This window comes from Parambassis ranga, chromosome 9 (genome assembly GCF_900634625.1).
Source record: "Parambassis ranga chromosome 9, fParRan2.1, whole genome shotgun sequence".
NCBI classification, from domain to species: Eukaryota; Metazoa; Chordata; class Actinopteri; family Ambassidae; genus Parambassis; species Parambassis ranga.
In genome coordinates this window covers 4375972-4403777 of record NC_041030.1, presented here as the reverse complement: position 1 = coordinate 4403777, position 27806 = coordinate 4375972, and the positions used below count along the sequence as shown (strand labels likewise).

At 42.1% G+C, this 27806-nt stretch overlaps 1 protein-coding gene across 1 annotated transcript; it reads left to right on the top strand.

The window, feature by feature from the left end:
• The first annotated feature begins 1018 nt into the window (after positions 1–1018).
• citb (citron rho-interacting serine/threonine kinase b) lies at positions 1019–27179 on the top strand. The gene is made up of 40 exons (XM_028414390.1): positions 1019–1149; positions 2030–2173; positions 2291–2410; positions 6046–6216; positions 6352–6405; positions 6496–6549; positions 6973–7113; positions 8034–8159; positions 9445–9540; positions 9779–9895; positions 10048–10157; positions 10325–10499; positions 11136–11333; positions 11431–11484; positions 14470–14667; positions 15924–16117; positions 16620–16755; positions 16844–16948; positions 17132–17272; positions 17569–17676; positions 17774–18005; positions 18104–18262; positions 18443–18466; positions 20124–20294; positions 20475–20655; positions 21373–21461; positions 21546–21650; positions 21739–21908; positions 22250–22294; positions 23951–24031; positions 24249–24384; positions 24561–24700; positions 24781–24873; positions 25081–25189; positions 25281–25409; positions 25513–25593; positions 25763–25841; positions 25926–26099; positions 26267–26552; positions 26922–27179. The coding sequence occupies exons 1-40, from the start codon at positions 1147–1149 to the stop codon at positions 26943–26945; spliced, it is 4953 nt and encodes a 1650-aa protein (XP_028270191.1). The 5' UTR covers positions 1019–1146; the 3' UTR covers positions 26946–27179.
• The last annotated feature ends 627 nt before the right edge of the window (positions 27180–27806 follow it).

Here is a 27806-nt window from a genome sequence, read left to right as displayed (position 1 = left end):
TCTGGAATTCTGAGCAGTAGTCCGATGCAGCTTGGGTTCATATTGCGTGGCTGGATGTGTTACTGAACATTCAACTCTTTCACCCAAATGACCACCCAAATGTTACATCATGCATTATTTAGCACCAAAACACTCTCTTCCAAAATGTCTGCTCTTCATCTGCAAAGTCTGCTTAGTGTTTTGGCAGTATGCTTTTCTGATCATAGAGAAGGCAAAAACACAATTTTTATGACTTTTTCTCTGCCATGCAGCAGTAAAAACACATACTTGAGCCTGAACTAAGCATGCTACTGTAGGAAGGAGTGGGAGGTGAGCCTGTGCTTTTAATAGACATTCTCCCTCTGTCGTTCATTCTTCTGCCTGCTACTTGATCACAAAAGCTGCCAAATATATCCAGTGGTGGTAAAAGAGGCTGTTGTGTGAACACGCGCTGGCTATTTATAGCCTGCTTTATATGCCAGAATATGATCATGTATCTGGTCAGCAGCACTGTATGGATCTATGGTGGTTTGCTCACTACTGTATCTGTGAAGAATGCACTTTATCCGCTAGTCATCTGTGTGATCATGATTCTGTATAAATGGAATAGGTGTCGCTGCCTGAAGCGTCACTGCTCTGGAGTGACTAGGTCTATGTGCTAAGTGAATTTCTCAAGTTGTCAGCAATTGTTTGCTAAATGCTATTCTTGGTATCAAAGTTCACTTTTCAGTATACTTGTAAAATGTGTTTAATTATGGTACGTTTGCTTGAGCTGATAATGCGGTGATTTCAGTAAGAGAGCTGAGATCTAGGGCAGCTCACTGCTTTAAAACTTTTATGTAGCGTACATACATTTTGAGAAAGATTAAATATTTCAGTCGTCAGACTGAGAAAAACATCTGAACAGTATGATGGTAACTGCTTTACATAAGAGCATTGAGTCAGCTCTTCAGTTTTCAAGAGGTGCTCAGCAGAAAGACTGTTTATTGTCATGTTCCTTTCTCTATTCCATATCTACCACCTCTCTCCTCTCCTGCAGATTAGTGACCAAAATCATCACCTCTATAGATAACACCATCTCATTTGGGGAAGAAATATCTTCAATACTTAAAAAAGACACAAAACAGCCAGTATTGCTGGACACATGTCACAGGTATTACTCTTCATATGGTAAGATTTTCTTTCTGGAACGAGCCATGTGTTTGTCAGTTACACCGTAGCTGAGTATCTGTGTTTGTCTGCTTGTCTTCATACTTCATGCCACTATCTGACTATCACTATTTGTGATTTTAGGTGTGCCCTATAGTTATATATGTTTCTTTTTTAACGCAGTAGGAAAAATTACATTATTACATTATCTTAAAAGTATAACATCAGCTGCACAAAACTCAGCTGCACAAAAGCTGTACTACTCAGGTTACCAATGCTTTCCAGTGCAGTGGAAAACCTCTAGTGTGATCCATTAAACTAATAAATAGAACAATATATAGTTATTTCAGAATATGTTGAGAATATGTTTGTGTTGTTTTCAAATAACTACGGTAACTACGGTAAATATAAAAGAAAGAAAGAAAATCCAAAGTCATAACTTTGTTATTTTATATTATTTTATTTATATATATATATATATATATATATAAAATTCTGTGTACACTGAATGTGCACATGTACATGTCTACTGATGACCCTTCGGTTTCACTAGCTGTGGACCCCTGCTGTGGTAGTTTGTTCCTTTGAGCATGTGTCTGCCCTCTGATGTGTTAGTGCTGCCATACACTAAGTGCTGTGACTGTATCTGTGACTGTGCTCCCAGCCCTGCTGTTTCTCTGCTTTCCATCGCTCCTCAGGCTCTGTAATGGCAAATATAATTCTATCATCAATCATTACCAATGACATGTGCCACCACACAAGTACAGTGTTCTATCACTTGCATACACATGCACAAATGTCATATATAATATATATCATATATAAGAATACATCCTCAAACCCTGTAGGAAGGAGTTCAAAAATCAAAACGTTTGATCTGTGCTATGTTTGTCTTTTTCAGGTTGAGCAAGAGATCTCTCTAGTCCAGAGGAAGATGTCTGACCTTGAGTCAGTGCTCCAGCAGAAGGACATAGAGTTGAAGGCCTCAGAGACACAGAGGACTATCCTAGAACAGGACTTGGCCACTTACATCACAGAATGCAGTGTGAGTGACCATCCAGTATGCAGTCACTGCTATAATTGTACTTTGTTTGTTTTTATCCCTAACGCTCAACATCTGACTGAGCACATGTATTGTTAATGTATGTCTTTTCTGTTTCAGAGTCTAAAGCGGAGTTTGGAACAGGCACGTATGGAAGTATCACAGGAGGACGATAAGGCACTGCAGCTCCTCCATGACATTCGTGAGCAAAGCAACAAACTTCAAGAGATCAAAGAGCAGGTAGGATGCCATCTTGGGTCTCACAGGTCAAAGAGCTGAGATGCACTATATAGTATTTCTAAGGCATATTAACTCCTTTTCATATTTCATCCAAGTGCTAATCAAATCCCATTCATCACTATGAGGAATCTTTTCATTGAACCACAACCAGAACTTAAGAATGATCTTTTTCAAAAGAAACAGATTAAGAGTATTTCATTATGACAGTCAGATGGAGCAGGTCAAGTCACCAAGGCAGAGTGTGTGGGTTGTGAGTGTTAATTAGACAGGCACATGATGTAGGGGTGCAGTCAGTATAATATTAAACACCTACTGTATGTGCAGAAATGCTTCAGGTTGCAGCACCCTTTATGCAAATTGATGTTTTGAGAATTCTTAAGTGTCTCTACATCAGGAATATAAATACACACTTCATATACAGTGTTTTGAAAAAGATTTTGTTTACCAATGGCAGACTTTTAGGAGGAAAAGTATATTTCATTAGATGAAAAAAACATTAAAAGTTTGTGTATTTGTAACAATAAAGATATTCACTGATTTTAATAATAATTACACTTATTTCTGTCGAATATATGAAGGTGTGAATCTCATTGTAATACTACAGATGGGAGCAAATTACTGTACATGTATTCTTTAATTACTGAAACCAAATGCAATGAGTGTGTGGCATGTATAAAGCACTGTTTTGCATGTGTGGCAGCACAACATGACACAGTGCCGCAAGCAGTGACAACTGAGCTGCTACCAACTGACAGTGTAGGTCTACAGACAAAGAGCATGAGAAATCATTTCTGGCATTATGCATTATTTCTTAAAAAGGTAATAGAGACACAACCTGTTTTTTTCTCAGCCTACACTAGTGCTGGTTTCCAAGCACTGAATACATTGTGCAATGGTTGCCATGGTGATGAGAGCCATATACCTACGAGTGAAGAGAGCACTGATGCAGTGGGCAGGCTGTCGTGATGAGGTGCTGGGGCCTGAGCTCATACTGTTGGAGAACAAGAATTTATGATCATTGCTTCAGATATAAAAACAGAGATATAAATTTGCATTTAATATTTGATACATACACTTGCAAAGATGTTGCAGAGTTTAAATACACTATGGAGCTTTAAAACGAGCTCTCTCCATTCACTGGGACCAATAAATTGACTCCCTATGCCCGTAGTGTACATTATAGTGTATGTGCAACTTTCATGAGACAGTTATATGTGATCCTAAATAGTCCCCTAACATTTCACATGAGCACTGTCTTTGAACTCAAATCTGGCGTCTTGAAACTTTATTCATGATTTTTATGTGAAACTTCTAGAAATACAAGTCAGTTGCCCAGTCCTGTTAGCATGGGGTTTTATACGTGCATAAGGCTGCAGCTGCAACAGTGACACCATCTTACCATTGCTCGGACTCAATAAGCAGCAGTCATGAAGTTTTCTTGCTCGTTCTCTCCCTTTCTCCTGTGTATACTCCTTTACCCATGTGCACTAACAGGTGACAACATTTGGCAATGACTGGGGTAATGTGAGTCAGTACCCAGTAGTATTGACATTATTTAGTCAGTAGTAGCTCCTGGTAGATGTCCACTCCATGGACTCCATGAATCCTCAGTGCAGCGGCCCAGGTTGTGTTCCACCTTGGGCCCTTTGCTGTGTGTCAGTCCCTCTATCTTCCAACAGTTCTTTTTAACACATCTCTTTTCCCTTCCACACAAATGTTGACCTTTATTTGAAGAGCCCCTGGATATATGACGTCACCTAAAATAGGAAATCCCACTGCTGATTTTACACCAATGTATGTGATGCAAAAGAGTAGAGCAGAAAAAAAACAAACAAATATAAACAAATAAACTTAGTGTGGTCTATATCTTCAAATTTGAGGACATTTTGCTGCTCATGTTTATAATGTGTCTCTGTGTTGCACCCATTTGTGCCTATCAGCAGGGTATTTACTCCAGCTAAATCCAGCATTTCATCTTGAAAAGCATCTGTCTCCCACGCTCTGTCATATAACTGCAGTGTTTACCATTTTTATGCTGAAGCCTTGCAGTGTTGGATCAACAAACAGTAGAGATTGGGGATAGAATCATTTTTTAGAGAAAATGAAGCAGTCTGTGCCAAAGCCCGTAAAACCTGCAAAAACATGTGCACAGACAATCTTACTATAGGCCCAAGAGTTAGAACCCATCAAAAGCCTGTATGCATTGTGTGCACATAATCCATCTACACTGTTATGTACATGATGTTGCACTGAAAATGCAATGCTCCCTTTTTGGCTGTTTAAGCAAAAGCTGACTAAAATATATTAGGTTTTCTTAACTGATTAAACGACACACAAAAAATACATTGAAAAATAACACTTTGGGATTATTTTGTGCTAGGGAGTACAGCAAATGTAGTTTTCTGGGAAAAACAATATCTTTGAGTGAAATTTAGAGCTGGCACTCTGCACAGAGCCAATTATTTCTTTTAGAAAAAAGATCAATACATATATTTGGACATTTTAGTGTTTAAAATAAAAATCTTTCTAATTAGAGTAGCTAACTCTCTAAGTCAAACTAGCTACTCTGAAGATTTGCAGTTATAAATAAGCCTGTGATGATGCTGTGGATAATGTTTGCAAGCTGACCTATAATAGCCAATAGTCCAATAATGATTGATTGATTTAAAGTTTTCACTCTGTAGGGTAATGATCTGAGTTTTGAGCATAATGTCTTGTTGCTTGGAAGTGTTTTCTGCACATGAATATGATCCACAGTGGCTATATTACAACACAATATGTTTGCTTCATAATTGCTCCAACAGGAAATGTTCCAGTTGATTGGTTCTCTGTAATACTGATTGAGCACTCCACAAGGCTTCAGCTGTCTGACAGTTGAAAGCTGAATTCCCTTGTCTTTAATTTCTTTATACCGAGTTGTTTTCTTGCTTAAAAGTTACTAGAATTGGAAATCATTTATAACTTTCATTAACTTGAGTTGTCACAAAAGAAGTCCTCTGGAGGGAGTTTTCATTGACAGGAACCTGTTTTTTGGAACCAAATTATAGGATAGGGATGCCCATGTGTACTCAGATGCCTTTTTTTGTACCTGACCCGCTCTATTGTATTCTGCATGTGTTTGGTTAGGGAGTCAGTCTCTTATACATATAACAGCATTCCACTTCAGAAAACTATTTTTGTATTGTTTCCACCATGTCTGATGCAGTCTGTGTCAGCTCTGCTCTAATTTGTGTGTGATGCAGCTTTTTATTAGACTGACAGATGAGGTGAGGTGATTGAAATTAGATCAGTTAGGCTGTGACTAATTACTGCTTAACAGACATGAGCATGTGGCTTTTTCCTCTCCATATTTCTTCACTTAAAAAAGGGTTTATCCTTTTGAAGATTTAATGTATGAGTGTGTTGTTATGTTATAAATCATGCAGAGGCTTCTAACAAGAACATTTTCTTCAGGTTCAAGTCAAACAGCACTCAAGCTGTTTTCCACTTTATGCATTTTATCAAAAATATACGTAACTCGTGGAAGCATCCCTAACTGTTGCTGAACCATTACAGCCATATTTACTTGTGCCTATAAAAAATACATAAATAAATGAAAACACTGTCTCTCTGTCTTCTCTGTTTGCTCTGTACAGGAGTACCATGCCCAGCTGGAGGAGATGCGAGTTTCCATTAGACAGCTGGAGGAGGACCTGTCTGCTGCCCGTCGCCGTAGCGACCTGTATGAGGCTGAGCTAAAAGAGTCTCGACAGGCCAGTGAGGAGCTGAAGAGGAAGGCTGCAGACTACCAGCACAGGATGCAGAAGGTCTGCACAGTAACTAAAGCTGTTAATGATTCAAAAGTTACAGCAACAGTTTTTTTTTACATGTTGTCTGTTGGAGAATTGCTCACAATCACAGCATTAATGTAGCGACACTGTCATGATGTGTAATCTTCACAGGCCAAAGAGCAAGGGAAAGCAGAAATAGAGGAGATGATCACTAAGCTGGAGAAGGTAGTTCATGATATTCACCTTTGTTTTGTTATAATAGGATGTTGTGATTTAAACAAGGATTAAATGATAAAATGATGTTTTTCTTTTTAGACCAATACTGAGCAGCAGACAAAGATCCAAGATCTTCAAGAGAAGCTTGCCAAGGTAGAACATTTCTGCTGGGAAGATTAATGAATAATTTATATGAGCATGTGCTCCTAAATGGGAGAGATGTAGCAGCATTTTACACTTTTAGAGTGCATCAACTCCTGCTTTACCTCAGTCTTTCTCCCTCCATTTAACTGTCGTCTACAGTCAGATTTAGTATGGCCAAAGAACAATAAAGCTGTCATTTAAAACTAGAGTTACTGCTTTATTCTTAACAATCAAACTGCTTTGCCTCATTAGTAAAGATAATTTTGCCCTAATTGTCTTTTCATAGAAATTAATATTTAAAAGAACCATCCGTTTTGCCAAGAGTACATGAGGCTGGCTGAGCCTCATGTATGTTATATTCAGTTTTATGTTAGAAATATAAAGCACTATGTGTTTGTGTAGTTGAGGTTTTCATCTTGATTGAACCTCTAGGCATCAAAGGCCAGTGCTGAGGCTACAGACCTTCTTCAGGGCATGAAACTAGCAAAAGAGCGCATGGAGCGCGATCTAGAGAGGCTACAGAACAAGGAGGACTCCAGTGACAGCCTGCGCAGACGTCTTCGTGAAACTGAGGTATATTCACCCCACACACACTGCCTTGCTCAAACGTGTACTGGCTGTGTACTGTTTTTTTTTCTTTGCAGCATCATAAACCACTTTGGTAAAAGTGTTGCACAAATAAATCTGGCTTGCGTATCAGCAATACACAAACAGTCCATATGTTCTGTTATAAACATGTCTTGGAACACTTGTGCTGTGACGGCATGTTAGCATGTCAGGTCGCCTTTGCTTCATGTGATTTCCTGCTCTGTGGGTATACATTTAAGCCTAAAACTAGACAAAATGTCAAAGATGATTTTACACTGATGTGACAAAACAGTCATATGACACTCACCCACAGCATCAGCATCTAAGTACTGTTATATGCACTGTGGAGAGACAATCTGTGGTCTTAAACAAAAAGACAGTTATTGTGACTGGTGTGATGAAGCTAATCAGGCTACATATGGTATTTAACTAATTGATTCTCCAGTTGCTCAGAAATCCATGTGGCTCAGTGCTCCTACATCTGCTATAATACAGGCAAAATCTTTATGCATGTGTTTTTCTTGCACGCCAGATTCCAGGGCTAAATTAAAAAAAGAAGCCACTCCTTCACATCAAGGAGTGGTTATGAAAAATATTTGCACAGGTTATTTTAAATGAGGGAATGAGGGGTAAGACAAATATGCCACAAGGTAATAGGTCACAAGGTAACAAATAAGTTATTCTAAGCACAGCACTTGGAATAATTGAACAAAAACATTGCTAAGGTGCACATCACTAACAAGCCAAAGGGGTGCATATGTCACAGTATATCATCACTTCTTCCTTGAAGTGTAAATCTTTAATCTATTTGCAATGTTCTGATGTCTGAATAGCATTTTTGTGGATTAGTGAGGTTAAAATAAAAAAAGCAGCCACTTTTGTTCATAGCTGTTGTTTATCTACAGGATGGCAGGAAGACTCTTGAGAATCAGGTGAAGAGGCTGGAGATTGTGGAGCGTCGAGAGACTAAGTTGAAGGATGAGATCCAGAGCAAAGCCCAGCAGATTCAGCAGATGTCAGATAAGATTCTGGTAACCCACCTTTCATCTCCTGTGTGGAGCTAAAATAATCAGAGGAGGTGTGAGATAAACATAGCTCATTGTCATCACTGCAGAGGAAGTGCAGTTTTACATAATCATCCGGCTTTACCATCCACTATCCTCATGCATGATCTTGGATTGGAACTGCTATGTTTGTATACTGTGCACACGGTATAAAGGGAACATGTGATCATTTGTTTTATAGTTTAATTTGTCTGATTTCACAACTTCTCCAAAGCCATGATACAACCACGCAAACACTTCGGAACTGTTTACTGTATTAGTGTAGGCGTAAACAGACTGTTTGATTGACTTTCTCTCATCCTCCTCTTAGTATTGTTGCATCTGTTAGAGTGAGAAGTTACATAATTATCATTAAGTATCACTTTCTGTTTTCCCACATTATTTGATACCCTGCTCACCCCTAGCAAAGAATATTAGGTTCACATGTGCTTTTCTTGCTACAACATGGTATCGTTGATGATACTGGTATAACCTTCCACCACAGACCAAATCAGGCCTGACACTGGGCCTCAGATCGTTCTTTATTTACAATGAAAAAGTAATACTCATTGATTTTTGTTTATATAAGAAAATATTTCGTTTTTTTCAGTCTGATATTATCCTTGTTTATTAGTGGGACTCTCAGAGCATGTCAAGTATCCACTGTATGGACTATGTTGTGTTTATGTTGTGTTCCATGAACCATCCATAGTGACAAAAACTGACAGGGCCGCTATTTTTTACATTTAATGCACTAACACAACAATGTTCTCTGTAGTTATGTTGAAAAAATATTAATTTTTAACAGCCAAAATCAGTTGGACAATATCAGCATGTGTACAAACATCTTGTTATTAGGTGCATATTTATTATTACTAAGGTAATGTCTGAAATAAAGTTTTTTTCCAAGACAGGGTTACTGATTTTAAACATTGAACTGATAATGCGCTGGCTGTTCAACACTGCTTTTTAAAAAAGCAGTATGTTAAGGTAAAAAAGACATCAAGATGAAGAATGAATCTTTTACAGACTCCGCCACTGATCAGCAAGAGCTCATTATAATAGTATCTGAAAACAGGATGAAGGACATCAGCAGCAGGGAACCATCACTGATTGTGGTTAGATTTAGTCATCCTCTAGACTAGGCTGCCTCTCACTTATCACATATTTATGTGCCTTATTTATAACTCTTAAACCACAAAATAGTTAGGAAGGGCATTTTAAGAGCAGCCAGCTATAACAAAGTACATAACCTGTCTACACTTTTCGGTAGGAGCTGGAAGAAAATCTGCGAGAGACTCAAGCCACAGCCCAGCGTCTGGAGACTCATCTGAAGCAGAAGGAGAAGCTTTACGAAGACAAGATAAAGGTTCGATTTTCCAAACACATATGCAAAGTCTATGGTGCTGTGTAAGACAAGAAGCAGGCATATCTTAATGATCTTAGAGGAAGTCCTCTGTGCTATGTTTGGTGGTCATGCCTTAGCTGGGTGAGTTGTGGATGTACGCTGTGCCAGGGATATCTGCACTATGTCATCTTCACACCATTCTTTGTCCTGTTAAGTGATATCCTGGTTATGGTTCTGTGGGATGCCTGCCATTGAGCAGGTGCTAGAGGCCCAGATGAAGGCGGACATGGCTGATAAGGAGATGCTGGAGTCCAGTCAGAGCAAATATGAGGAGGAGGTGCGGGAGAAGTGCAGCATCATCAGTGAACAGAAGGCGGTAAGAACTGACCAGCTTGGACACTATTTCAGGCGTATCTGAACATTTATCACACTGACATATATTTCATGTTTGGAATAATATTATAGCATAGCACAAGAAATAAGCTGTACTCACCATTAAACCAAGTTTTCACATTTTTTTCTGTTCAGACCATAAATGCTATGGACTCAAAGATGAACAGCCTGGAGCAGAGAATTGCTGAGCTGTCTGAGGCAAACAAACTGGCAGCCAACAGCAGTATTTACACCCAGAAAAATATGTAAGTAAATAAAACATTTGTTTAGCTTGACCTGGAATGTAAAGAAAAACTATTCAAATAAAAGCCATAAGTTTTATTGTTATCCCAGTCAGCTACAAGAGGACAGATGCAAAAAAAGCACCTGGTTGGAAGTGTAATATGACCTTCTATTAAACCTTTTTGCTCAGGAAAGCCCAGGAGGAGATGATCTCAGAGCTTCGCCAGCAAAAATTTTACTTGGAGTCTCAAGCTGGGAAGCTGGAGGCCCAGAATGCCAAACTGGAGGAGCATCTAGAGAAAATGAGTCAGCAGGAGCAAAGCAATAAGAGCCGTATTATGGAGCTGGAAACTAGGCTCAGAGAGGTGAGGAGATATTACACAGGGGTAGAGTTGAAAGCTGCATTATGAAGCAGGATACATGTTGCGCATAGATTGATGGCTTTCACACACGTGGCACAGTTTTCAGTCTCATCAGTTCATTAATTTCCCTCATTCGATGCCAAGTAATTTGAAGTAGATTTAAGTATAAAGTGCATTTCTCGATAAAGTTGAGCACCACACCTATAGTGCTTCATGACCTCATGGGATCAGGTGCAGCACATGAAATGGCTGTTTGTTAATAATATACTGTGCTGTCACTAAGTCTAGTCACTAAGTGACTAAATTTGACAAATTAAGATTAAGATTAACTTTATTAATCCCCGTGGGGAAATTTAGTATGTGAATGTGAATTTGTCAAATTTACATTGGTATTGATCAGCCACATTTTTCTGTGCAAATCTATTATTGTGATGCCTTACTCCCTATTTTTAATTCAGATGTAACAGGAAAGAACAGCACATCGAATCAAGGCAGAGTCAGAGAAGGTGAAGTGTCATGTGTAATGCTCTTTCATCCCTGTGGAGCTGTGTCATGTCAGCATGTCTCTGACTGCTCCTTGGGGTGAATCGCCTCCTCCCCCGTCTGATCCTGAACGGCCCCTTTCTGTCTGCCTTGTAGATCGGGCTGGAACATGAGGAACAAAAGCTGGAGATTAAACGTCAGGTGACAGATTTGACCCTGTCACTGCAAGAACGTGAAGCTCAGATCAGCAACCTGCAGGCAGCTCGCCATGCCTTGGAAAGCCAACTGCAGCAGGCCAAGACTGAGCTGGAGGAAACCACTGCAGAGGCCGAAGAGGAGATTACTGTGCTCAGAGTAAGCGAGAGACAAGGCGGACTGAGGTGATGTCTGCTCTGCTGTTATATAACTTGTTAGTGAAATGTGTCCCTCTTTGTCTTGTCTTACCTCCTAGGCACACAGAGATGAGATTCAGCGCAAGTATGATGCCTTGAGAGACAGCTGTGCAGTAAGCTGCTCACTCCTTTTTTTGCTCTTTCAATCTTTCCAGGAATAGACAGCTCTCCTGGCACTGAACACCAGCTGAGGCATTGCACATAGCCTAGCCGTGTTTCAGCATGTGTTTGTGTCATCAGGCTTCATTTAATTTGACTCTTTGAACATCTTCCATTTCATCACTCTCATTCTCCATGTCTGTGTAGACTCATTCATCAGTGTCATAATTTTCTGAAAACATTTGCAATTCCCCCTAATGGCTTGATAATTTCAGCACGGATGAGATATGCTATGCCATAGTTTGCTTAAAAGAAAATATGCTACAGTCCAGGTGCATCGATTTTAAACTCTTCTGGTATTTTTGTGTGAAAATAAACCACTAAGCAGGATGAGAGCTCCAACCTGTTTCCATGGCTGCTACAACACTGTCTGTTGTCAGCTATTTTATTCACACAATTTAAACTATGTGACCAAAAGGGGGCAAAGATGAAGCCATTCTTGTGACATCATTATGTGTCCCAACTGTAAACTACATTCAGAATTATATGCAATACTATATACTGTAGGGTCTGTAAGGCAGACTTAAAAAATGTCACATACACCATTTATTCTACATACGTCTGGTTTCAGCTGTGTTTGCTTCCAAGTGAAAATGAGCTGTTGGTGGCCTCAGCCCTTTAAGAAACAGGGCTGGTCCTTTAATGCTAGTTCCATGGATACCATGGCAAAACACGGCAACCAATATGGTTGGCAAAGAAGACAGGAGATCAGCTGTACAAGTTTTATTCAGAGGCAGGGCTCATCCTGCAATGGTGTCACAACAGGCTTGAAAGCTGAATGGCTTGTTTAGACATGTTATTGCAAGGAAACAAACAAAGGGAAATTACATTCCAAAACAATAAAAAAGAGAAACTAGTTTCTGCATATTGTGTTCTTTTGAAGATATTGTGCTTTTCCTTGCTAGCATAGTTATTGATTTTATTGTTAGACAACATGAGGTGTGGGAGCCTTGGTGTCCCACTAACCTTGACAGCATCATGCCAAATCTCATGATTAAGAGATCTCAGTACATTCAAATTCATATACTGCTATTCCCTTACCCTACTTCTGAGATCCTCCTACTTGCAAATGGTTTAGAAAGCAGTGTCCATAGATTCAGCTGGCCAGCATTCAGACAAAAACACAGCCAAATACTGCAACAAGCGGTGCTTGAAATGCCACTCTATTTTTGCACTGCAAAGACTTGGTCTAAACATCCATGTGTCTTTAGAATATTTGGAAACTGTAGGTCAAAGTGTCATCAAATTAGGAGACTTTTCCAGGAATTCCTTGCCAATTCCTAACATTGGTTTTAGGACTTTAGGACTTCTTTTTAGCTTCACGCCACTGTCAATATGTTCTGTGTTCAGCCTCAGTTGTGATCTTGTGGTCTTTCTATCTGTTGTATTTACAGTATATTACCTCTAAGTTCATCAGACTGATATGTCCATAATTCAGACTAGGAAAGGATTTTACTTTGACAGTGTACTGATGATGGCGCTTGGGAATAGTGTACGTATAATATAGCTACACCTATAGTTATATGTAACTATAGGTGTAGCTTTCCTTGATGCATTACTTGTTGTGGGCAATGTATGGACTACTTTTTGACTGGATTGTAAATGTTCATGTCTTGTTATTAATCTATAAATATGTTCAAAGTTAAGTTACCAGCAAATTTGCCATATGGACATCTGCAGCTGTATATGTTACGCTTGTGTTGTTTAGTCACATTCAGTGAAAAAGAAGCTACTCTGTTATTTTGTTCTGTCACTGCACAGCAAATGTTATGTTAATTTTAATCAGGGAAACTGTGACACCCACAGCCTTCACAAACAGTACTGAGCAATTTGTATTCAGCAGTGTTGAGGATGCTGTGTGTGCTTTACTTTGAATTCACAGATTAGGTTGACAGGTGAGTGGAGTAAATGTAGACCCTCGTCCGATCACCACTGCCTCCATTCCAGTGTTGATTTCTTGCCCCGCCATAAGAATTTAGTTGCTGCTGTCAGTCCCCAGCCTCGGGGAAATGGATGCACTGAGTCAGTACAGAGCCGGCAGTTAATTTATGTACTTAAGAGCTTTGCCTCTTCCCCCCTGCCACCTTGAAGTTCTGCACAGAACACATGTTCCCTAAGAACTGAGAATAAAGGGGCTTTTATCCGGCGGTCTCATCAGCCAGTGTTCAGAGTAGTCATGGCTGATTAAGTGAACACACTGATGCTGATGAAATGATTAGCCTGCTCTGTGCTCAACATGCTTCCTGGGTTAAATATGCAGCCTAGATACCATGCCAAAATGATTACCCCATTATATCACTAACCCAGATATCTGCATCATGTAATAATGCTGCAGCAGAGTTTAGACTGTGTGGGGTGTGAGGTCAAGTCTTTGTGTGGAGGAGCTCTAATATGAACAATATATGCACAATGTCTTAGCAGTGGATCAACTCACCCAGAGCATGGTTGGTCAACAACTTCTTAGGCCAGTTATAACCTAGAGGAGTTAGACGACCCCGCTGTAACACAGACTACTGCTGAGGCTAACTGAGGCAGACTGCAGCAGTTGCTGTGATTCAGACTGTGACACATTATTTTATAATAGATGTAACACTGGCCACATGCAGCTGTTGTGTTTGTGCAGTGAGTTGGCATGGCTGTATTGGCTGAGGTATTGTATTTTGATGTGCTGGTAACACAGCTATCATAAATAACACTGCGTTACTGTTTTGTTGGAGAAAAAACACGTTCTGTCATATGCACAATCACTGTTTAAACTGTTCAGAGGGATCCACAGAACAGCTAAAAGGCCAGAAAACTCCCACTGTGACTTGGAGGTACTATAGACACAAATACACCTAGCCGACATGAATTAATTAGTTGCTATGGTTGCAGAGTTGGTATTGTTTATAATTCCATCTCCTCAAACTTGCTGTCTGTGTGTGCTGATCACTCTGCAGGTGATCACAGACCTAGAGGAGCAGCTGACCACCCTGACTCAGGAGAATGCAGAGCTGAATCGGCAGAACTTCTACTTGTCTAAGCAGCTGGATGAGGCCTCTGATGAGAGAGAAGATCGACTGCAGCTCAGCCAGGATGTGGACCGGCTGCGCAGGGAGGTGGCCGACCGTGAAATGCACCTTAACAACCAGAAACAGGTATCTGGCTGTTGATGCTCTGGTTACAGATATTTGTATAAAGTGCATGCCTTTCTAGTTTAGACCAATTTTGAATCATTATAGTGTAATCTAATAGCATTATCATCCCATTACCCAACCACTATCAATTATTATCACTCCCATACATCTACCTAGTGCTCTGCACTCAAATGCAACAATGCTAGAACAGGCAGGTAGAAAACAAGACTTTCGCTTTAATCAGACAAGGTCAGGAGCAGGCAGGCAGTCAGCAAGGGGAAACAAATAGGCAAGGAACAGGCGGGCAAAAAACACCTTCAAGCAAAGGTAAGGTAGGTGAAGGCTAGTAAGCAGACATAACCTATACAAAGGTGAGAAGTGTGACAGTGTGATATGACTCACAACTCTGTCATCTTCCATCCATTCACCCTTTGTAACACCTTGGAAGGGTCTGTCAGCAAGTAAACACACACAAACAGCTGACTTTTGAGTATCTATCCCTCAGCCATCCATGTTATGTGACAGTTGTCAGTTTTATGCATAAAAGTGCATCTAAAATATAACTTATTAGCTGAAACTTTAAGAAAAATGTTTCTCCTTTTTAAGGCAGTGTATTCCTTCCTCTAGCTTAGGTTGCCTCACCCTGCCCACTTCCCACTCAGAGCCAGACACCAGGTTTTCATACTCTCATTGTCTACTTGTGACAGGTGACCTAGACATTTCTCCCAGCTCTGCCAGTGTTAAGTGTGAATCAGGCAGCAGAAACTCTACAAGTATTTCAGTATTGTTATATGTTGTATTGTGGATGCAGCGAGAAAGAGTGAGCGAGAGCGGGAGGAGGCTATGAGATGTGTGCACTGGCCCTGTGGGAGGAGATGTGTGTGGGTGTCCAGTAACGCTCTCAGTCCTGCTGGTTGTGTAACCAGCGATGGAAGTCATAGACGAGGGATGGGGTGGTGTGTGGGAGGGATGTGTCATCCCCATCACTCCCAGGTCGTGTCAGCTGTGGAAGCGTTGGACTTCAGAGGGCCGTGGTGTTGCCGCAGCACCGGCACAAGCTATATTTGTCTTGCAGTGCTTTGTCTAAAGCAGTGTGTTGTAAGAAAAAAACGCAGAGCTTTGTGTAGGCCTGGAGAAAAAACATGTCATGTAAATAACTCCACATAACCTTTAATAATTGTTGTTTTGAACGGTATTATGAAAACTGATGGCACATGCAGACATAAAACAACATAAACAGCACCGTATCTCATCTGATTTTAATGCTCTTGTACCAGAACTTAGAGACACTGAAGACCACATGCACCATGTTGGAGGAACAGGTAATGGAGCTTGAGACCCTGAATGATGAGCTGATGGAGAAGGAAAGACAATGGGATGCTTGGAGGACCACGCTGGAGGATGAGAAGAACCAGGCAGAGAGGAGGACCAGGGAGATCCAGAGACTGCTGGACACTGAGAAACAGAACAGGTGACACACACTGTGTATCACTAGGCATATATTTTGCCTCACAGTTTATTTGTGAGGCAGGTTTCTTGTTACCATAGCAACTCGGCAAACATTAGATACATGAAGGTGTACATAAACATTTTTTTTAATCTACAATTCAGAAATTAGCTTTTATTTTTCAAAGGAATAAAAAAACTTTTCTCAGAATGTTTCTGTTGCTCTTACTGTTGGCTGTGGTTCTTTCCACCTACACACATTGAATGCAACAGGTTTGAGCAGATTCTCCAGAGTTTTCATGAGGTATTCTGGGAAATATTTAAATATAGTTTCTGAGTTGATTTAGGCAGGGCAGAGTGATGAAAAGTGGATAGAAAGTATATAAACAAAGTTGTGTATTTTGTTTTCATCTGAAAGAATCATTCTCAATTGCACAAATACAAGACACAGTGGTAAACAAAGGGTGTGAAAACGTAATAAATTAGATCAAATTCAAGCATAAACAAAGGTTTTCTATGCACTTTAGGCTTCGTGCAGACCAGCGCAGCTCTGAGTCTCGCCAAGCTGTGGAGCAGGCGGTGAAGGAGCATAAAGCTGAGATCCTGGCCCTGCAGCAGGCCCTCAAGGACCAGAAACTCAAAGCAGAGAGCCTTGCAGACACTGTAAGTGAATCAAGTGTTTTGCGTTTTGTCTACTTAACTTACTGCCTTAACAGATGTCAAGCAAACTCTTTCTGCTTTCATTGCTCAGTTGAATGATCTGGAGAAGAAGCACGCCATGCTGGAAATGAACGCCCGCAGCTTGCAGCAAAAGCTAGAAAGTGAGAGAGATCTGAAGCAGAGGCTCCTGGAAGAGGTTACAGCATTTCCTTACATTGCTCTCTGCTGATTTATGCATTATATGTGTGAAACTTGATTTTCTGTTTGTATGTTTAAAACAAATGTTTAGCCGAGTGCCATTATTGAAAGCAATCAATTGTAAAGAGTACCAAAGTCACAGCATGCAGACAGTGATGGAACAGCTGCTTTTTCTCTACAGCAAGAGAAACTGCAGCAGCAGATGGATGCCCAGAAGACACACATATTCCGTCTAACCCAGGGGCTGCAGGACGCTTTGGACCAGACTGACCTCCTGAAAACTGAAAGAACCGACCTGGAATACCAGCTGGAGAACATCCAGGTGCTGCTACACACACATGCATACACATACACAGACGTAGAACAAAACAACACATACACAGAGATTATGAGGCCTTCCTAGTCACCCCAGGACTGGGGTCGAATTTTTGTATCATTTTTAGTCTTGTTCTTCCCCAACTGTTCTGAGCCCCTGCACACACAAACACACACACTGTGTTTTACCCCATGGCATTCCCCTCCCTGCCTCTTTGTCTCTCTGTCACCCTCTCTGTGTGAAATGAAGTACTTGAGGGGAAATTCATGGCTGTAGTGATGTTCACTTAGCTCCACCTGCAGGCTGTATACTCTCATGAGAAGGTGAAAATGGAGGGGACCATCACCCAGCAGACCAAGCTCATTGACTTTCTCCAGGCCCAGGCACATGGTGGATCCAAGAAGAAAAAGGTCAGATCGGATTTTATTATTGAATTTGTATTTATTATAATCATTCCTACAATTATAACTGCATGTTGTTGTCTCTGCATCTGCATTGTGTCTGCAGGGTCTGTTTGGGCGCCGTCGGGAGGATCTTCTTGCTGCCATGGCTGCCCAGGCCCAAAGTCAGGGTCAGAATCAGGGGCAAGGCCAGGTTTCTCCTGTGCCTCCCATCCAGCCGGTGCCTCTGCAGTACAGCGACATGAAGGCAGCTCTGGACAAAGAGCGCGCTCGTTGCTCTGAGCTGGAAGAGGCTCTGCAAAAAATGAGAGCAGAGCTGCGGTCTCTGAGAGAAGAAGGTGATGTTGACCTACAGATGAATTCACTTTAATATAAACTGCCAATACTTTATTCAATAAACAATGCAATTTAACTTAATCTGTCATTTCATACAAAGCACTCCAATATAAGGATCATAATAGTACTCCAAACCCAGCCACAGCGCGGCAGCAGATCATCATGTCTTCTATGGTGAAGTCTCCTGAGCACCAGCAGGGACCAACCAACCTGGCACCCTCCAACTCTGGACGCAGGAAGGAGACACCGACACCTGAGGGTAAGTGAAGGATGGTGTTTCACTCTGTGTAGTTTGTTTTATTGTTCTCGACTAGACACACTTCATAGGCTTCATACCTTACACACGCAGCCTCTTACCTGCACACACATACATTATCTCACTTCCATAGAATAATACTATATGAGGTTCTTACAGTCCTTTTTTTCACACACCTTTCAGAGAGAAGGAGGGTCACTTTTGAAAGTAAGTTGTCCAAACTCCTGGTTTCTGCAATGTGGTCTCTTATCTCTCCTTTGCCACATCCACATCTTTGACAGGCCAGATTTTAAAAGCTCTGCACTTTTATAAAATGTCAGATCCCACCAGGTCGTCAGGTGAGGCTGAATAATCTTCAGTGCACAGCTTTAGAAATCTGAAGCATTTTCTCTTGGTTGCTGAAGCTTAGTCAATCTGATTTGCAGAAACCTGCTCTATTCTTTCACTCACTACGATCCCATCTGAACTTTACCTCATACAGAGAGATCTGTGTATGAGTGATGTTCTGTATGATGAACCCTGCATTGCACAAAAGGCTATGTGACCTTTTGAACCCACACTCTGAACTAAAGGTATTATCCAGTCTCTTATTACTTTTTTTAATTAAAGAGTTAAGGTTAAGACTGGGTGATGTACACAGAGTTGCAGGTATGCTGTGTGTCTGTTCAGCTTATGGGCTGCACACACACTCAGGCAGAGCAGAGAGGATGAAGTGTGCACTTCAGGCGCATACTTCACAAAATTGGGCAATGTGGAACCTTCCCTGGGGGAGGTGTGTGTTTTTATCTATGCTTTAGAACATCAGAGCAGCGGACAATCAAAAATGATCCCTTTATTTCACAGCATTGTACTCACTGCTTCTTTCCCACATTGATTCTCTGGCCATCTCTTTGGCATGTTTGTCGGGAGGAGGGATGTTTGAAAACAGAACCCAAAGTCGACCTTTAAGGGTAAAGGGTTTGTCTACAAGCCTCCAGAGGTCGTGTTACAAAAACTTTCCACCTTGAGTGGTTAGATAGGAGTTTATAGGAATGGATTTTTGACAGTTTAAATCTTATCATCTTATCATTTTATATGGCATGTCCCACTTTTTTAAACTCACCAAGCTAAGCATCCATTACTGTACTTTGTTTTACTGAAACATATAAAACAAACCCATGTTAGCAGCTTCACTTTGGGATGGATGAGGTAGAGTAAAATAACGTGATAACTACTTATCAGTAAAATATTGTCATTAAAATTAAAAACATTATAAATGTTCTGAATGTGAGGCCAGAGATGTATCCTGACCTGAATGTAACAACAGCTGACAGGGAAACATGCCCAGTGCGGCACAGGAGATTGATTTCAGGGTGGACATTCTGTTTGCTATATTGAAAGAGCTGTAAATCACAACTGGTCCCCCTTACCCTGCTATTTGATGTTTTACTATACATGTGTGTCCTGCAGTACTGCAGGATTTTTACAGATAAGGATCATTATTCCACATATTAAGAAAATAATCAAGGCAATCAGAACCATGTTTTCTTTAAGTAATGGAGGCTTTCTTGTAGACTTGCAAACAGCAGTGTGTACGCAGTGGAGAGTCTTACTACTGGATAATGCCTTTAAATGCAGCAGTGAGTGGGCAGAAAAAGGGATTGATTAAATCAATATTTTGTTTTCCAGCATTTTCGTCTTCAGATTTTCCCTGCACATGCATTTTGCTAAACATCTTACAGTTCTTTTGGAAACGTTTTTTTGTTAAACTGATTTCATAGATGGTATGGCATGATGCACTGAATTTTAAAAGTGATGGATGTACCTGACAGAGTCATATATACTGGAGCTGCCTGCCCTCACTGTGTTCCCTGAATGTATTCAGAGTATAGCCGTCGTTTGAAGGACAGTCAGAGAGACAGAGAGAGAGAGCGAGAGAGGGTGGTGCACCACAACACCCCTCACCGCTTCACAGTGGGACTCAACATGAGAGCTGCCAAGTGTACTGTGTGCCTGGATACTGTGCACTTTGGTCGCCAAGCAGCTACCTGTCTTGGTGAGTTACAGATGTGTTCACAGGGACCGACCTGAAACCACTAATCTGTATTTACTTTAACTACTATTTTAACTTCATACTTTTCTTTTATCAATCCTTGCTAAGATACACCCCTCCTTTTAGGCTGGTGGTCTCACAGATCTGTGTGTCACTTGTTTAAAAATGTTTTCTTCTCCTCAGAATGTCATGCTCTGTGCCACCCAAAATGCTCCCCCTGCCTTCCAGCCACATGTGGCATGTCCAGCGACTGCTCCCTGCACCTGTCTGAGGGCCTGTGTCGAGACAAAGGCAGCTCTCCGGGACAACAGCTCAAAGAGGCCGGCGGGCACATGCACCTGGAGGGCTGGATGAAACAGCCAAGGTTAGCTACAAGCTGTGGTGTCATGCTCTTTGATGGTCAACAACACCAGACCGAGGACAGACCTGTGGTGGCACATTCTGCATGTGCACACGATACACTCACACCCAGCTCATCACATACAGGCCATTGGTCAGGGTCCCTTTCTCGAACGGCATAGAATAGGTTATTATTGATAGGAACCAATTACTAGGACATTTTGGATCCCACTACACATAATAGTAGATCCACATCCATTCAGCCCCTCCTGCCACCTGCTTTCTTTCTGTTTTTCACACACCGATGATGAATTCTCCAACTCATCTCAGCATTCAGAGATCAGATGTAACATAGGAGCTTGATTGTACCAGTTGGTTTGTATACATATGCACTCAATGTACAGCCCTATAACTAGACAGACGAACACAGCAGCAGAAGAAAGTGCAGGTGACGTCTATGGACCGTCCTGAAATCTGAGGCATACTGAGTACTTACCTTTGGTGTTACCTTGCCCAAGGGGTCTTATGAGCCCTTCTGTTGTAGCATGTTCTAAAATGGTTCATGGCAAATGAAAGCAAGTCTAAATAAGCAGTGAAACGTGCAGATGCTTAGATTCAGGGGCGCTGATTAGATTAATGAGCGCCAATATATTGTGTATTATTAGCAGCACTGGAGTTGTTGTGGATAGATGGTTCAGTTTCATCTCCTTCACATTAATGCAGCTCTCTTGTGTGTTTGCAGGAATGGCAAACGTGGCCAGGGCTGGGAGAGAAAATATGTGGTCTTGGATGGGACTAAAGTGTCCATCTATGAGATAGAGCCCAGAGAAGGTTCCATTTTCACTGTCTGGATAATTCCTGGAACCTCAGAACACTGCATCCAGTCTAATTCTGGTTTGTTTTGTTGTTATTCAGACTCAGTGAAGCCGCTGGAAGAATTTGACCTGTGTCTGTCCGATGGAGAGGTGGTGGTTCATGGAGCAGTTGGAGCATCTGAGCTACCAAACACTGCCAAGTCAGGTAGACAGTTAAGTCTTCATTGTCCTCAATGAAATAAGGCAAAGCATCAGTTCTTAAGTCAAGTCTTTCCTTTTCTTCCCTCGGTCAGATGTGCCCTACGTCCTGAAGTTGGAGTCTCGTTGTCATGCCCCCTGCTGGCCTGGTCAGGCGATTTACTTCATGGCGCCCAGTTTCCCAGACAAACAGCGCTGGGTGGCTGTGATGGAGTCTGTGGTGGCCAGCAGCCGAGCCTCACGGGAGAAGGCCGAGGCTGACGCAGTGAGTATCTCTGGAGCAGGCGAGAGGCTCGAATCATAAACCATTACAAGCGGTCACATATAACTGTCTGTGGCTGCAGTCATAAAGTTGATGGTTAACTGTGTGTGGGGGCTGTTCACATCATTGCCATTTTAAGGCTTAGCTTGTAGTTTTACAGTTTAATGGTTGAACCCCCAGTTTCACTTCTGTGTCGTTAACTGTCCCCTTCTTCTCTTCTCTTCTCTTTCTCTCCTCTCTCTTTGTCTTTCTCACCCGTTTGTTGCTTTTTCATCACGCCACATTGTATGTCCGGTATATGGGCATGTTTTGTTGGCTTCCATTGGGTTTCATTGCACACATAGGCTGCTGTGTCCAAAAGACAAATGGTTCTGTCTCCTCTGGTCCAGGTAAAGAGTTACATAGACATAGACACACACACGCACGCACACAGTCCAAGGCACGCAGTAGTGCATGTGTCTGTGTTAGTTGGTCATCTCTTCCTCCCCCTGTTCTCTCACCTCACCTGCTGCCACCACTCCTCACTTTCACTATCCTCTGCTACATCCACTGTGTTAAATATTCTTCCCTGTCTGAGTGTCCTGTTTAATAACCACAGTACACAAACTCCCCCCATGGTGTCTGATCATCTTTGGGATGATCCTCTGCAGCCGTCCCAGCCAGAGGGCTGGGGATCAGACTGCAGGATTTTACCTGCTTGTGTACTCATCTGTTTTTACCCTGATGCCCGCTCTGCACACTCTCCTGAGACTGGGACTCAAGTCACTTAACGTTGACTCAGCTGAGAGCCATAGGGCCACACAGAGGATGAAATGAGTTCAGTTGATAGATCTTGAGTGTTTTTGCAAACAGGAATTATTTAATTTGTTCATCAACTGTTGATCATGTAAAATCAGGTTAGATTTGATTTGTTTCTGGTCTGTGATTGCTGATAAAAGTCATGACAGACAAATGTTGATGTGGAGATGGAACTTTAGTTTAGGTGTGGCCTCAGAAAGTTCAACACACATAGAAGAGATGCTTAAAAATTCAAATATTAACAGTAAATTGTTGCTGGAATTATGCGGTGCACTGCATTTTCAGCTAAACTGTAAGACTGAATATGTTGGGCTTTATATATGCATCTATGAGGATGCAACCCCCCCCCCCCAGCCACCACATAAAAGTCCTGCAGTAATGAATGTTGGCACTTAATGCCATTTATTATGCCAGTGCACTGCGACAGGAGGCCTTGGTTTGTCTGGTTGTGTTTGTCCGTTTAGTGTGCTCATAATCATATCTCTGAAACATTTCTTTAAATGTGGCACAAGAATAAACCTTTGCTGTGTTTAACTGTATTTAACGTGAGCTATAATTAGCCTTTAGATACAATAGTATGCATCCAAAGTTTTATTAATAGGATCCAGATTTTGTGTGTGTGTGCACAGCTGTGGACTGAGGTGTTATGGCTCAGGCTGTCCAGACATGCGTCTTTATATTCTTAGCCTGCTTTCAGGGAAGTTCGTTACATTTGGCTTCCATGTGGACTAAAGGAGGAACTTTTGGTGGTAAAGGTCTAATGATGTCTTTTGCAGTCATCTCTCTGAATTGACTTCTCACTCTAAAATCATAATGTTGTGCAAACCTGACTTGTTGGCAGAGCCTGAACAACCATGACCATTCATTTGGTTTAATTATACACTATTGTCTCTATTATTATCCAATGTCATCTAATAGTTGTCATTTCAGTGGAGATACAGTCACTATTACTGACGGAGTATTGTGTTAATCCTGGATAATGTCTTCCTCCATTCTTACTCTGCGGCACGTCAAAAGTGTTAGATGCTCAGAAATAAACAGCGTGTGGGTAAAGGGGGAACCCTGAAGACTTGAATCACTTTCTACTTGTGAACTGACCTGTGACTTGGTCCCACCTCTGACACTGTGAGCCTGCGCCCAGTCCCGCAGCCGCCCGGCCCCCTCCGTCCTCCTCCTCTGCTGCCTCCCCCTGAGCTGGCGCTGAGATTGTGATGCAGCTGACGCCTCATTTCTCTTTTCTCTTCCAGAAGCTGCTGGGAAACTCTCTCCTGAAGCTGGAGGGGGACGACAGGTTGGACATCAACTGCACCCTTCCACTCACTGATCAGGTATCAGTTGAGATGACATAATCATATTTGGACTGTATTTCTGAAACACTTTGATCCACAGCAGCAGCTGTATTAACAGGTAAAATGATGCAAATGTATGAAGGGACACAGAGCGCAGCGCAGATGCTCGGGTCTTCCTGCCAAGGTTTGCCACATGTTGAAATGTCACCATGTTCATCTGAATAATTATGCTGTGTGCTTTTCTGCTGTGCTGCAGATCGTTCTGGTGGGATCTGAAGAAGGTCTGTATGCTCTGAATGTCATCAAGAACTCTCTGACTCACATCCCTGGCCTGGGATCAGTCTTTCAGATCCACATCATCAAAGAGCAGGAGAAACTGCTGATGATTGTTGGTAGGATTCATCACTTTCAGTCGATGATAAATGCCTGCTCAGCCTCTGTTATCATGCATCATTAAAATGCCATTTTAATAGCTTTGCTAAAACTTGCATCTTGTAACACAGGGGGGCACAGTGACTCAGAGGTGAATAATCGTGTGTGTGTGTGTGTGTGTGTGTGCGTGCTGCAGGGGATGAGAGAGCACTGTGTTTGGTGGAGATTAAAAGAGTGAAGCAGTCTCTGGCCCAGTCCCACCTGCCCAGCCAGTCTGAGCTGGCTCCCTACATCTTTGAGACGGTGAAGGGCTGCCATCTGTTCGCTGCTGGGAGAGTATGTCCGCCTCTGCTCTGTGAACCTTCAGTCTTTTTGGTGGAACTGTAGAAACATGACATATGTGCTTCTCTTCATAGATAGACAATGTGCCTTCTATATGTGCTGCAATGCCAAACAAAATAACCGTCCTGCGCTACAATGACAATCTTAACAAATACTGCATCCGCAAGGTGAGTGCGGCCACCTACATGTGTGCACAATACAGCACAGTCCTGCGTGCAGTGGGACGCAGAAAACAATGAGAAAGATGCTGAAGGCTACGAACTGCAGCAGTCATGTATATTGTAATGTTTCCCTTTCAAAGTAAAGTGCATAGCATGTTTGAAACATGAAGGTGGGTAGGTCTCATACTCACCTCTAAATTCTTGACACCACAGGAAATTGAAACTCTGGAGCCCTGCAGCTGCATCCACCTGACCAGCTACAGCATCATCATCGGCACCAACAAGTTCTACGAGATTGAAATGAAGCAGTTTGTGCTCGAAGGTAAAGTAGACCTTCATATGTCAGGTACCCAAGAATCACAAGATAATATGATGAGGTAAAGTACAAACAGTGTTTGCTTTATCTGCTGCAGAGTTCCTGGACAAGAATGACGTGTCTCTGGCCTCAGCTGTGTTTGCAGCGTCCTCTCACAGTTTCCCCATCGCCATCATGCAGGTGGCCAGCAGTTTGCAGAAGGAGGAATACCTCCTGTGTTTTCACGGTAGGCCTCTCTGCTTCTGTCTGAGCCATCGCTGTATTATTGCAAGAGAATCTTTTAGTGTGGCTCTGCGAGTGAAAGATGAAGCAGCAAATGTTTCTGGCAGAGTTTGGAGTGTTTGTGGACACGTACGGACGGAGGAGCCGCACTGAGGAGATCAAGTGGAGCCGCCTGCCTCTGTCTTTTGGTAAGTGTTCACTTTTAATCCAATTTTTGAGATTTTGAATTCATTTTTTCTTAAAAAATAAAAAGGTTTAGGGGACCTTACATCTCCTCTGTGAATAAAATATATGAATTATTATTATTATTGGTAGTAGTGGTATGTTAACCAGTCGTGTGCCTGTCCCCGGGTGCAGCCTACAGAGAGCCCTACCTGTTTGTCACCTACTTCAACTCTCTGGATGTCATTGAGATTCAGGGTCATGCTGCTCTTGGGTGAGACAGACAGAAACGTCTTCTATCAAATGTTTAAAGTCCGCTGTTCTGCTGTACTTCTCACATCGTTGTCCTTCTCTCCAGTCCCACCGTGCTGGCCCACCTTGACATCCCAAACCCTCGGTACCTGGGCCCGGCTATCTCATCCGGAGCCATTTACCTGGCCTCGACATACCAGAACAAGCTGCGAGTCATCTGCTGTAAGGGCAGTCTGATCAGAGAGTCAGGAGAGCTGCAGAGGACCGGCTCCAGCCGAGGGTCTGCTGACTTCCTGTCAAACCTCACACACACACACACACACACACACACACACTATACAGGCTAACAGTGCCCTCTGCTGTTGAAACATCAAATCCCCTCTTAGCCTGACAGTACTGTCAGCTGCTGCTTTGTTTTCTTTTGTCTGTCTTTTTCTTCCACAGTAGTCCCAGTAAACGAGGCCCGCCCACTTACACAGAACACATCACCAAGCGTCTGACCTCAGGCCCCGGCAGCCATGACGGCCTGCACCGGGAGCCGAGCACCCCGCACCGTTACAGGGAGGGCCGCACCGAGTTCAGGAGGGACAAGTCACCCGCCCGGCCCCTGGACAGGGAGAAGTCGCCTGGCAGGGTGCTGGACAGCCGCAGAGAGAGGTCTCCAGGGAGATTTGGGGACAGCACACGGCTCCACTCTGGCTCTGTACGAACACAGCTCGCACCTGTTAACAAGGTAAGGAGAGGAGCAAAGTAGTGTCAGCAGAATCTTTTAACATATTTATTTATACATTTTATTTTACTATCAAAATGTATTTACTACTATTTACGACTATAATATAGTCTGAAAGTTATATTGTAGCACACATTGTGTATTATATTGGGTGACATGTTCCTCGACTACAATAACACTCACAACCCACAGACGCTATGCTGCTGCCAGAACTACCCAATAGTCAGAAGGTGTATTCATCCACTGCAGAAAGTAGTACCAAACAAATGCACTTTCCGTTACTTCACTTGAAGTAAAAATCATCGAGCTCACCTGTGTGTGAACATGTCATCGTGTCAGCGTCTAAACTTTGCCCTTGTTCTTGACTTGCAGGTGTGGGATCAGTCATCAGTCTGAATCCACTTATGCTGGCCGGAGGTATAAGACACCCACAGGACACCCTTAATCCACTCTGAGTGCAAGCACACACACACACACACACACACACACATCACTCAGGCTGTCTGTCAGCTGCATTCCTGTACATAGTGCAGTCTCATTCAACAACACACAAATCTGCAGCAGGAGATGTCTCCTGTGACAATCCTCTCTTCTGAAAATGGGAGTTATCCCACAGTAGATTTGGTGGCAGGGAACCTACGCTGATCCTACAGATCAAAGAGAATCTACTTTCTAACGTATCCTCAAAGTTGTATATATTGCTGTGTGCGTTTTTATAGATAAAGGGAATAGTCGGCTGGTAAAGCCATGTCTATTTTTTTTAAAAATGAGTTTCTAAAGATGCAAGGAGATTAATGATGTTGTTGGTTAGGAAATAGATTATCAGCATTTCATTAGAATCTGAAGGTTTTTTCTCTGTTCAGAGAATCAATTATTTATTCACATTCAGTCCTGGAAAGTAAGAGATGTGGGAGGCAACACTTTGCACAAGAGATTGGATTTGAATGATCAGTCATGACCAGTCTTCTTTCTTTGGATCAAATGTATGGTCCTCTCAACTAAACAGCTTTTGATATATAATTGCATATGACTGCTTTATTGACTGTTGTCGTCTGGCCATACTTTGTAAAACAATTATTAAGCAATGTTTTTTGCTCCAAGTGTTCCTTGTGTTGTTTTTTGCAAAACCTAAGATTAAGAAACATGCACTTCTGCCTCTGATGCCAGACGTGGTGCAGTCAGGCTGGCTGAAACCGCCTCAGCTTGCTCTTAGTCCGCTGCCGCTGATTATGGTACAGATGTCCTGTGTCTGTGCAG